The 13,227-nt window shown below is 39.8% G+C and overlaps 1 protein-coding gene across 2 annotated transcripts in view; it reads right to left on the bottom strand.

Moving 5' to 3' along the window:
* Positions 1–2,164: 2,164 nt before the first annotated feature.
* DENND5B (DENN domain containing 5B) overlaps positions 2,165–13,227 on the bottom strand; it is a 201,393-nt gene continuing 190,330 nt past the window's right edge. For both annotated transcript variants that reach the window (XM_059402699.1, XM_059402701.1), the window contains 4 exons: positions 12,286–12,368; positions 11,948–12,074; positions 10,001–10,175; positions 2,165–7,020 (listed from right to left, as the gene is read on the bottom strand). In XM_059402699.1, coding sequence (XP_059258682.1) covers positions 6,837–7,020; positions 10,001–10,175; positions 11,948–12,074; positions 12,286–12,368 — 569 coding nt within the window. In that variant the 3' untranslated portion in view covers positions 2,165–6,836. The remainder of the gene's footprint in view (positions 7,021–10,000; positions 10,176–11,947; positions 12,075–12,285; positions 12,369–13,227) is intronic.

The following is a 13,227-nucleotide window of genomic DNA, read 5'->3' as shown; positions in this document are numbered from 1 at the left end:
TTTCAGCCTGACAGAAAGGTGGTATTTTAGTTTTGTCTGGCCTCAGGCCTAGCGTTAGTGGCTGCTTATATAGATGCTACTTTTTTTTTTTTTTAATTCTTATATTTTTGAGTTCTTTTTAGTGCTTAGCACCAAATTCTCCACTGTTCTAATTTCTTGTTATAGTTTGTGATGATCAAATTAGTTATGTATCCATCCAGCTGGGCCATGGTGGTCAGGTATTTAATCAAACATTATTCTAAAGGTTTGTGTGAGGGAAGCCTGGGTGGCTCGGTTGGTGAAATGTCTGTCTTCGGCTCAGGTTGTGATCCCAGGGTCCTGGGATCAAGCCCTGCATCGGGCTCCTTGCTCAGCAGGAAACCTGATTCTCTCTCTACTTGCACACTCTCTGTGTCACAAAGATAAACAAAATCTTTAAAAAGAAATAAAAAAAAATGTTTGTGAAAATGTTTTTTGGATGAAATTAAGCTTTACATTGGTAGCCTTCAAGTAGAGCAGGTTATTCTTCATAATGTGGGTGGGCCCCATCAAATCAGTTGAAGCCCTAAATAGAATATAGACTGACCTCCTCTGAGCAAGAAAGAATTCTGCCAGCAGACTGCCTTTGGACTTGAACTACAACTCTTCCCAGGGTGTCTAGCTTGCTAGCCTACCCTACAGATTTTGGATTTACCAAATCTCTACAATTACATGAGCCAATTCCTTAAAATCTATGTATATACACACACACACACACACAGACACACACAGAGGACCTCTTGGTTCTATTTCTCTAGAGAACTCTCATATTTTACATTAAACCACCCCTTTTGGGGCACCTGGCTGGCTCAGCTGGTAGACAAAAAACTCTCCATCTCAGGGTCACAAGTTCAAACCCCACAGTTAGCACAGAGCTTACTCAAAAATCAATCAGTCAATCACCCCTCTTCAAATAGCTGTGTGGTTTCTGACTTTTGACTGAACCCTGACAAATACACCATTGTTCTGCCCTGAATTCCTAATCTATATGTGCAAGTATCTACTAAGCTTCTCTACTTGGATGTTTAACAGGTATTACAAACTTAGGTTCAAAAGTAAGCTTTTTATTTTTTTAAGATTTATTTATTTATAGGGGTGCCTGGGTGGCTCAGTTGGCTAAGCATCTGCCTTCAGCTCAAGTCATGATTCTGAGGTCCTGTGACAGAGCCCTGCATTGGGCTTCCTGCTCAGAAGGGAGTCTGCTTCTCCTTCTGCACACACTTCCTCCCACCAACCTGTTTGCTCTCTCTCAAAAAAAATAAAATCTTACCCCCGCAAAAAAGATTTATTTATTTGAGAGAGAGAAGGAGACAGCACATGGGGAGGGGCACAGAGCTTTGATCTCACCACCCAAGATCATGACCTGAGCAGAAATCAATAGTTGGATGTTTAACCAACTGAGCCACCCAGGTGCCCCCAAAAGTAAGCTCTTGATGTTTATCCTCCAAACTTGTTTCTCCTACACTTTTTCCAATCTCAGTTAGTGAAACTCCATTTTCAGTGAGGCCTTCTCTGGCTAAGCCATTCAACAACTGCAGTCCCCCTCCAAGCGGCCTCAATCACACTTTCCATCTCTTCTCTGCTTGTATCTTATTATCTAACTACAATGTGTATTACTTCTGTTTACTGTGTAACTCCTCCATTAGAATATAAATTTAAAAAAATATATAAATTCTGTTACAGCAGGAATTTGATGTGTGTTTAAAATGCTATTTGCAAAAATAAAAATAAAATAAAATAAAATAAAATAAAATAAAATAAAATGCTATGGTGCCCATAACAATGCAATGATTTAGGTAACGCCTATAGTGGGTAGTCAATGAATCTTAGTTTTCTATTTTTACTGTAGACTATAATGCTAGTTATTTTTGATTGTTGTAAGAAATACTTTCCCAAGTTCATAAATACATTCTGTATTTCCTTCTAAAACTTGTTTTTCCTTTTTTAATCAGACTATTAGATCAAGAATTGATTTTTCTGTATGATATGAGATAGGTTCAAAAAAATATTTTTTAAACCTCTTCTGGATAGCCAGGTGCTGAGCAGGCTGTATTTTTACTACATAATGGTTTTGGTTTATCTCTCTACTTTCTGAAGTCCCTTGCTGCTCAGTATTAAGATTCTGTAATAACCAAGCAAAACAAAGTATCAATCCCACAGTTTTATTTGTAAAGAACAAAGCATGAAAAGTCATATTTAAATGTACTCCAAAACCTGAAAAACCCACGTCAGTTTCTCTGATATGTATGTTAAAGTGCTTGATATCACAATACTCTTTAAATTTTATATTATGTTCAGATGAGGGAAAAAAAAATCCAGTTCTGATGCACTGTCAACAATATAAAGAAACACAATATAATTTAAATGCAGAAATGTTCACTGTTTAAAAAGATACACTGGGTACATTTATACAGGTTCAAGGTTCAAGTGTAACACAGAAGATTTTGTCTATGTTTAACACCCTCATTTGATTGACAACAGGAACTCCTCTCTACTGTCAACAAGATTTGGTTTGGAATAGACCCAGAGCTACACACAAATCCATTTGGGAAACCGGATGAAGTGTGATTCTCTCCTACATAACCCAAGGATGCCCTGGGTTCCTTCAAATGAAGAGAAACTTTTCAATATGTATTTTTTTGACTCTGCTGTCAGCTGCTCAATGTGATACATTTCTGGAGCTAATCTTGTTTCTGTCCTTGAGAGTATGATCATCTCAGGGAAGATCTGGGAGGATGAGTTTCTTGCATTCCTCTGATCACATCATCAGCAGTCTTCAAAAAAGCTTGGAAATTCAACAGATTTATAAATGTATTTAAATAGAAATAAGGGACCTAGATGTTTATTATTCATTTCCGTCTCCCTTTAAGCTAAATAAGTAACAAATACTTATGTAAGGAACAGGGGCTTCAAAAGAAACTGATGACTTGGAAACAGGATTCACTAAAGTAGAGAGGAGCTCGAGACTCCATTCACAATCAACGAAGGTGTGTTAATACTGAAATATAAATTGCAAAGGTTCAGTTATGGTAAACCTCAGAGAGAAAAATAAAATTCTCAAAATGAAAACCCACTGAAAAACTTAAGTCTTAGCAGAAAGAAGGTATTTCAATTAAGAGCTACATTCTCAATGATGTCAAATATTTTCCTGGGGATCTGAGATCCTCATCTGTTGCCTCATGTTTCAAAATATCTTAGAGGTGTCAACATATACTACACACAAACCGTTAAGTATTGTCTCTACCTCTCTTTCATTACATTTGCATATAACAGTGCTTTATTCCCAAAAAAGGAAATATAAGCAATTCAGTTATTTCCCCTATATCATTCATGTAGTGTGACAGAAGTTCATGAAAACGACTTTTTAAAAAGGCATGTTAAAGTAAATACCACAGGGTTACAAAGGTTCAAAAATGTGTGAAACACTGAAAATAAATTTTAGAGGGAAACTGCAAACTTTTGCATGTTTCAGGTTTCTTGTATCAAACTCTTGCTCCCAGTGGGAGAGGGGAAGAGGAGGAACGTTTGTTCTCTGTAGCCCTATTTCACAACAACTAGAATCCCACTTTAAGCTATTCCACACCCTACCCCCCACTTTAAGCTACTCCACACCAAGCCTCAGGCAGTTTTAAGGAGCTAATGAGCCCGACCCAGGGCACTGCTAACTGGGCTCACACACAGTAGCAACAACAATGTGCTGCCACTGTGTCAGAAAGGCTGAGATTCAGAGTTTCCGGGCATTTGAAAAACACTTGGAAATTAGATGTTTCAAGAGGTAATACTTTTGGCAATTTCATTTTAAAACAATTTCTTCTCAAGCTATTGTTATTTGAAAATACTAATTGTAATTCCAGGCATTATTTTTAGTTTATTTTGAAGAAAAAAGTCAATTACAAAATTGATTTTTACTTAAACTCTAAGGTGTGATTATGAAGCAATATACTAATTAAAAAAATTAATACAGCAAAAAGGATACCTCTCACTGGGTATGGTCCTTCCAAAAGCCAGCTATGGACACTTATCCTAAGGGTTCTGCTACCGTCCTGCTCAAAATATTCTGGTATTAGCAGCTATAAGCCACGTAAGAACTGTAAGTCTTATTTCTTTAAAACTGTTTCTTTTGTGACCTCAAACTCTGCTTAAACATCATTTTTATTCATCAACTCGGATCCTAAGGACTTTTTGTTTGCAAATGCTAAATTTCTTTTAAAATGCCACGATTAAAAAAAAAAAAAGTCACGATTTACCATAACTGGCAATAGTCAGAAGAATGGGCTGTAGGCCATTCAAGCAGCTTGCAAGGAGGTCCCCACATGTATGGAGACATAGCTGTTGTCACTGGAATAACTATATGGGCTCCCCAGGTGATCAATTTAAAGGCTCCAGCATTCTAGAGGAGGGGTCAGTTCTGGTGTGATTATCTCTTTTGAAAGTGGTCACTTCCACTGTTGTGGTCATACTACACAAAGTGGGATAAGACTTTAGGTATAACTCTTTTGGGGGGTACTACTTTTTAAAGTAATAGCTTTATTCACAGGCCCCAAATCCAATTTTGCTCCCGGTTTAAGTAATGGATGTAATTCTCTACCACTTGAGAACCATGTGTTAAAATGAATGTTAAATTAATCCTTATAAATGATTATTATAAATGAATGTTAACAGTTATTTCCTATCTGTTTAGGTGGATGGATAAAGATCCAGGGGTAGAAAGACTATTAATATGAATGCCTCCTTGGAGCTCAGTCTCACACAGCCTTGGTGTAATAAAAGACATGAGCCCTAGACTCTGTTTTGTCACTGACCAGATGTGGGGTTAAGTATTTAAACCCTCTGATCCTCAAAGTGTTCCCATCTACAAAATGATGGCTCAATGCTAGCATGCTCACATAAGTCATCTCTCAGCTGCCCAGAGTGTGCCAGAATGATGGCCTTCTAAGAAAGGTACAGGAATAAAACCCTGCACTCATCATTCTGTGGTCTTTAATCACTGCAACACAAGAACCCCGTGTGAAGTAGGTTCTGGATACCTCCCATGAAAGACCTTCTATGTCCTTGGAAGAGCTACACCAAGGCAGACAGCCCTTGGCCTCAGGGAACACATCTCCTGTGTGCCCAGGTCACCCAGAATCATCTTTCTGAAGCCCTTCCCTGGGTTTCTAAATGCTGCCTTCAGCTCCCCTGGTGCTCCTCAAGTACTAAGTCACAGATTAAAAGGGTTTGTGCCTTAGTCACCCCAGTTGAATACAGTGTTTGATAAAGGGAGTGAAGCACTTGTTTAATTTCTTCCTCCAGGAAATAAGGGAAACAATACTGTTGGCTAAAGCCCAGGACCCTCAAGATTGTACAAGGGTCCTGAGAGGCCATGGCTTTGCTTCTCAGCCACAACTGGGAATAAAACTCAGAGCTCTGTGAGGCAATTTCACTGCTAACAGTATGCAAATGCCTAATTAGTTACAGGACCTACCGTAAGTGAAGACTCAAGGTAACTAGCTAACACCACATTTATTTAACTTCCTTATAAAATACGAAGCTGGAAAGCTACTCACAATGTTTGGTCTTTCAAAACTGTTGCCTCTCATTCTGCTTCCATTTTTGTCAGTCTGTGCGGCCCTAGCTTTTACCTTCTCCAGGCCAGTTGTTTTGTATTATTACCCTTTCTTAAAAAAGGAACATAAAAACTTGCCCTGAAACACCCAGAAAGGGTTCATTCTTGCTCTTTCCCTCTGTTATTTGCATTATCTTCGTCAACAAATACTTTCACAAAAACATTCCAAGTTACACAGAGCCCTCCTCCTTCTTAGACATTCCTTCCATTTCCTGAGAGGGGGGATGGGCTCAGGAAGAGGGGAGGGGAGTGGGGACTGGAACCTAACAAAGAGAGGGTTTGAGATTATCCTTGAGGTAAGGAACTGCTGCAGGGATTAGATCGCCAAATTTTAAGTACAGAATCAAACTGCCATTTGCAGTTCTTCTCTGAGACCAACACTTTGAAATTCACATCTCTGCAAAGTACCTCACATAACAAGAATAAAAATGTGAAGAATGAAGTTAGTCTAGGCTAATCTTTCCAAAGTGTAAAGAAGTTATAATCCTACAATTTAACATACTTCTCAGGGCTTTGTGTGTTCTCTTTCCAGTTCAGCCAAGCTCCTGGGGTCCAGTATTTAAAATATTTGAATCATATCTTTAGCTTGTGCGGATGGAAAAATTTTTCCAAGACTGGAAAAGTGACTCAATTCAAATGTATGAAACCATTTGTAACTTAAAAAAAACATTTAAGTGTGGACTGTCACGTACAGTAGGTAAAGCTGTTCACTTTCACAATACAAAGACTCGGACACATCAGGACAGATGGCTACAACATAACAATGCATTCTGGGATCCTTTGTGATACCTGGAGGGAAAAAAAAAGCCCGACTCGGTTGCACTGTAATTACATGTTTACTGGCTTCTTCCTGGCTAGCACCACTCTTCCCCTCCCCAACTCCCAATGCGGTTAAGCAACTTATTTTAAATCACAGGAATATTTAATCTAAGAAAAGTATCTTATTAGAGTAATATAATTTCTTAAAGAAGATAGCATATTTACACACATCTAACACATGAAAATACTCTATTTTATACTAAATTCCAGGTTCAAATGAACTACAATACAGCATTTTCCCTTGTCTGTAGTGTGAGGATTGTTCAAATTGGGGAATACAGTGTGTTGCCCCTGCAGTGACTCACTACCTTGTCAGACAAGTCCAAATCAGTCCCCATAGCTGGGGAAGGTTCGGGAACAAGGGGTCTGGACTGAGAGTTTCTAGTCACGTTGGTTACACATCCACTCCTTTGATGAGTGATCCTTCCAAGACTATGGTGAAGTCCTGAATGGTCTGCAGAATGCGGATGAGAGAGTTGACAGTCATGCGGTCACGCAGGAGGGCGCTCTCCTCGTACATTCGGGTAATAGCAGGACACTCGGCTAAGAGTGGGATCCACTGTGGGAGCAGGCGATCCCTACAGATTCAAAGAGAAAGAAGTCCTGAGCCCTGCTGACCTCAGAACATGGATCGTTTTGCTCTGTCTAGCCCCACACCTTCCCGCTGAAAGCTCTAACATTTGTATTGTTCTGTAGCAAGGTCAGCAGGGAGGAAACCAAAGTCAGGAATTTGCTGGTTAAAAAGATACAGTAATGAGACAGTGTCAGCTAAAGGGAAAATGTAAGAGATTGTAAAAGTAAGTCTGGACAAATTGGCCTTAAGGACTTACCCATATTAAAGGGATTCTGTACTCTGAACACTTTTAAAAAGAGGCAGAATGTCATTTTGTATCTTTTTTTTTTACAGGGTTGTTACTCAGACATCTGTGGCAAGGCATGCCAAAGTATACTGACTCTTTGGGAACAAACACTACATTAAATAGTTGGGACTAACATTTAAAAAAAACTAATACAACATAACAAGGTAAGAAATAAAATCAAAGCAGAAAAAGGTTAAGTAGATTTTATAAACCAAAAGCAGGGAGGCACTGGTCTAATTAATCAAAACAGCATAGATATAAAAGAAGATAAGGATCATGCTCAAAAGGAATTTTTTTTTTACGATTTTATTTATTTATTTGACAGACAGAAATCACAAATAGGCAGTGAGGCAGGCAGAGAGAGGGGAAAGCAGGCTCCCTGCTGAGCAGAGAGCCCCATGCGGGGCTCCATCCCAGGACCCTGAGACTATGACCCTAGCCGAAGGCAGAGGCTTAACCCACTGAGCCACGCAGGCGCCCCACTCAAAAGGAATTTTAAAAGTATAGGTGAAACTGGCCCCTCTTATTAAGAATACAGAACTTAGTTCTGTGAACCAGTTGTTTCAGGAGGACATCTCAACCTGCAGGTGTTTTTTTTTTTTCTTTGAGAGAGAGAGAATGAGAGAAAGCAGAAGAGAGGAGGGAGGGTCAGAGAGAGCAGCAGACTCCCCACTGAGCAGGGAGCCAGATACAGGACTGGGATCCAGGATCATGAATGAGCCAAAGGTATTTGCTTAACCAACTGAGCCACCCAGGGGCCCAACCTTCAGTGTGTACTGATTAAACTCAGACATTAGTTATCTGTCACTAAGTATCTAAAATGTTCTTACTAAGCATCTCTCAATATGCCTTTCTTTCCTCTTAATTAATTAATTTATAAGATTTTATTTATTTCTTTGAGAGAGAGAGATAAAGAGAAAGACCACGAGCAGGGGGAGAAGGAGAGAGAGAGAGAGAGACAGAAGTAGACTTCCCGCTGTGCAGGGAGCCCAACTTGGGGCTCCATCCCTGGACCCTTGGATCATGACCCTAGCCAAAGGCAGATGCTTAATTGACTGAGCCACTCAGGAGCCCCTCCTCTTTTTTTTTTTTTTTTTTTAAAAGATATTTATTTATTTGACAGAGGTCGCAAGTAGGCAGAGAGGCAGGCAGAGAGAGGAAAGGGGGAAGCAGGCTCCCCGCTGAGCAGAGAGCCTGATGTGGGGCTTGATCCCAGAACCCTGAGATCATGACCTGAGCTGAAGGCAGAGGCTTTAACCCACTGACCACCCAGGTGCCCTTCTTTTTTTTTTTTTAAAGATTTTATTTATTTATTTGTCAGAGTGAGCACAGGCAGACAGAGTGGCAGGCAGAGGCAGACAGAGAAGCAGGCTCCCGCTGAGCAAGGAGCCCAATGTGGGACTTGATCCCAGGATACTGGGATCGTGACCTGAGCCAAAGGCAGCGGCTTAACCAACTGAGCCACCCAGGCGTCCCCCTTCTTTTTCTTTTAAAGTTAATTTTTGTAGTAATCTCTACACCCAACGTGGGGCTTGAATTTATAAACCCTGAGATCAAGAGTTGCATGCTCTTCTGAGCCAGCCAGGCACCCCACAATATGCCTTTCCTGACAAGAGCAGCCATAACTAGGCATGCTGAATCTCTTGTTGGGGTGGTAGAAAATAACAAACACTGCACAAGTAACTTAAAAAAAATCTTATTCTTGGGGCGCCTGGGTGGCTCAGTCCATTGAGCATCTGACACTTGATCTTGGCTCAGGTCATGATCTCAGGGTTGTGAGACTTAGCCCTGTGTTAGGCTCTGCCCTCAGGGGGTAGTCTGAGATTCTCTCTCCCTCACCCTCTGCCCCTCCCCTGTACTCTTAAATAAAAAAATCGTTAAAAAGAAAAAAAAAGCTTATTCTAAAGGTCTATGTGTTTTATTTCGAATAATTCTGATAGCTGTTTTAAAATTAATAGATTGTACAGCTCTTATGTGTCATTTTCAAAAAATACCAGGGTAGGAAACTGTCTTAAAGAGAAGACTTTATGGGGCACTTGGGTGGCTCAGTGGGTTAAGGCCTCTGCCTTCAGCTCAGGTCATGATCTCAGGGTTCTGGGTCAAAATCTTAAAAAAAAAAAAAAAGAGAAGACTTTATATAGTTAAGAATTATTTATATAGAAAAAAGAATTATTTATATAGTATGAATTCTACAATGTTATCAAATTTAAAGCAATATGGTGGTATACTGTAAATATATGTGCATGTATGTGCACATATATTCCCTATCAAACTACCTTTTACCCACCTGCCCAACTTTGGAGCCCATGTAATGTAATGGTTGAAAGTATGGGCTCTTGAATGAGACTGGGTATGAATCTTGGCTCTGATTTTTTCTGTGTGACCTTGGGAAAGTTGGTTAACTTAGTTATGCCTCATCTATTTTCTGTTTTCTCATCTACACAATGAGGGTACCAGTTGCTACTTCATGTAGTGTAGTAGTGAAGTGACAGGAGGATTAAATGAGATAATGAATGTAATGTACTTAGCATCGTGCCAACATATATCAAATACCCAATAAAGATAGTCTCATCATAAAATCAGGAATGAAAGAGGCCCATAGGAGAGCGCTGGAAGGGGCATGATCTGGTATAATTGCTTCTGAACTCTTGTTCAACATGTGAACAAAGATAGTGAAAGTTAAGAATTGGCTTTTTACCGTGTTCCAAGGCAAACTAAAATCTGGAATTTGCCGTCCTTCCCAATGTTCCTGGGTGCAGTATTAATAGCATTTACATAGTGGCAAAAGGTTCTGCAGGATGATTTCTGAATAAGGACATCATCTTCATTGTCTAGAATCTGGTCAGTGGTTTCAAAATAAGCAACTGCTTTCTCTGGGGAAAGAAGTCAGAATCAAATCACAATACACATTAATACTTCATGTACAGAAAGAGTATCACTTAGTTTATTCTGGAAACACTAATGATGCTTTGTATTATAGCCAGTCCAGAAACCAAAGTCATTATTTTATCACTGGTTTCAAGATGAATTTCAGAGGTCCATGTTTCACAGTGGAACAATATACTCCCAGCAGTTTATTTCCTAATCTAGACTGCACTCCAGAAGGGTAGAAAGTTTACTCTCTTTAGAATACCTTCAAGCAATGGAATTTGGAAACAAACAGAAAGCCAGACTCCCCTGTCAAGGCTAGAACCTTCTATGAGTAACCAGTAAATATTCAGGAGCCACTGAAATGGTACCCTCTGTTCTGTTACAAAATGGCTAACACTTCACAACAAAATCCTTAATACAGAACTGATTCAGGAACTCTAAGGAAGGGATATGTATACACGTATTAGAAATAGGAGCTTAAGATTCTAGGCATTCCAAAAGAAAAGAAAAAAAAATCACTCCTAGAGGCCTAGCTCTGTTAACCTCTTCTTTGTCTAAAAATTCTAAGTTGGATAAAATCAACTACTTCATCTAGACTATATTTACAAGACACAAAATGATTAATCATCCCTTTAAAAAAAGCTGGGAATTCTAGAAGAACTACATACCAAAATACAGATTACAAAGCTTATTTAGCAAGCTAAAGCAGCACACTCCCAACAGAATTTTCTGTGATGAATGAAATGTTCTGTATCTGTAGGTTCAACTTAGTAGCTCCTAGGTAAGGTACGTATGACTAAGGAAGTAAATTTTAAATTTAATTTACATTAAATCGGTTTAAATTTAAATAGCCACAAGTAGCTAGTGGTTACCATACTGGAAGCATAAAGTTAGAGTAATCCTTCTAAAGCAGAAGGTATATTATGTCACCCATTCCTTGGCTCAAAGCCTTCCAATGACTTCCTATTTCAATCATGATAAAGATCAAAGTTGTTCCAATGGCCTAGATGGCCCTGAAACACCTGACTCTGGCAATAAACAGCCCTCTCTCCCCAGTATCCTCTTACTTTCTGTCTCCCTCACTCTGGCCCAGTCACATTAGTCTTGCCATTCTATGAAAAGGCCAAGGGTACTCCGAGCTTGGGGCCTCTCTGTGGCAATGCTCTCAGCTAGCAGTATTCTTCTCCCAGACAGTCACATGGCTCGATTCCTCACTTCCTTAGTCTTTGATCAAATATCACCTTGTCCACAAAGCATCCCCACTTAGAAGAGTACCCTCCACTCCATGTCCTGTCACTCTGCTCTATTTTTTTCCACATCAAATATAGCTTTATAACATACTAGATAAGCTGCATACTTGTTATGTTTTTGTGTATTGTCTGGGTTCCTGCCCCCACCAGAATCTAAGTACGTCAACCATAGGAATTTTTGTGTTTTACTTATCTCTTGATGTATATCTTTTTTTTTTTAAACGTAAGCTCTATGCCCAATGTGGGGCTTGAACTCATGACCCTGAGATCAAGAGTCCCATGCTCTACTGACTGAGACAGCCAGGTGCCCTTGATGTAGATCTTGAGCATCTAGAATAGTGTCTGGAATATTATGGACACCATAAATACTTGTTGGATGAATGAAAAGATAGTCTAATTTGATATTTATTTTAAAAAATGTACTCCCTTGTTGCTACCCCTTATTTGCTTAAACTCTGGGGTCTTTGAGTTTTGTAAGAAACATTTCAATGACCTTATAATAACATATACCTGCTTTAACTTACCTATGAAGTCCCAGATGAAGACATTCTTGTGGAAGATGCGGGCAGATTTGAATCCATGATGAAAGACTTGTTCAAGTGCCACAACCAGTCCATTTTCTCCACACAGCAACACCGTGAGGCTTCCTCTCTGTGGAGCAAAACACACAGTGCCAAAGAATAATCTGCTGCTTCTATGTTTAAGAAAATGCTAGAGAAATAGGTGCTGAGAACAGCTATGAAGCACATTTTTGTAGCTCTCAGAAAGCTTACAAATAAAAACTAACGTACCCTCTACTGCCTTATGTATCATGTATAAAAATGGCTTTAAAATCCTACATATTAAGTTTTACAGATCATACCTCTTTTTCAGGTTTATGAAAATGTTTCACAATATTATTCACAGCTTCTCCAATTCCTTCTTGGATCTGTCCAGCATTGGGTTCTGAAAAAATAATGAACAGTGGCTGAATTCTCATGCAAGGGAAATAAACTAAAGTACTATGGGGTATCGCTTGTATGCACCAGACAGGAAAACACTTCACCACAGTAGGCTGGCTTGTCAGGACCCCTGTGAAATTTGCCTCAGGCCAGTTCAGCTAAGTGGGAGGCATCTTGGCACAAAGGAAAAGAATCCAAGAGATCCTTAGATTCAAATTCCAACCTTACCACTTGCAATCTATAACCTTAGTTAGATGTCTAACTTCCTCTGAGTCTGAATTTCCTCAGCCTTAAAACAGGGAAAATATACACCTTATGGGTCACTGGGAAAGGTGAATGAGATATTACAGGTATAAATCATCTGGCATGGTACCTGTCACAAAGAGCTAGCAAACCCCTGGATCTGAGGAGTGAGGTGGGAAAGACTCACAGCATCACTCACAGGTACCCCCTTATCCTATCTACCTCTGAGTCCCTTAGTGGGCACACACCCAGGTTTGTGAAGCTCTGAAGGGCTAACCTGAAATCTGTGTTTTTGCTATTGTGTTGAAAATAAAGGGATGGGGGCATCTGGGTGGCTCAGTGGGTTAAAGCCTCTGCCTTCAGCTCAGGTCATGATCCCAGGGTGCTGGGACTGAGCCCCACATTGGGCTCTGCGGGGAGCCTGCTTCCCTTCCTCTTTCTCTGCCTGCCTTTCTGCCTACTTGTGATCTCTGTCAAATAAATAAATAAAATCTTTAAAAAAAAAGAAAAGAAAAGAAAGGGATGATGCCTGGTATGCTGCAGCAGTCAAAGCCCAGAACTGCTTCCTTTTCTGATACTCAGTCCATCTGAGCATTGCTTCATTTGCATGACCCCCCCCC

The sequence above is a fragment of the Mustela nigripes genome, chromosome 6 (genome assembly GCF_022355385.1).
Source record: "Mustela nigripes isolate SB6536 chromosome 6, MUSNIG.SB6536, whole genome shotgun sequence".
Classification (NCBI taxonomy): domain Eukaryota; kingdom Metazoa; phylum Chordata; class Mammalia; order Carnivora; family Mustelidae; genus Mustela; species Mustela nigripes.
The sequence above is the reverse complement of the archived record's forward strand: the minus strand, read 5'-3'. Positions and strand labels throughout refer to the sequence as shown.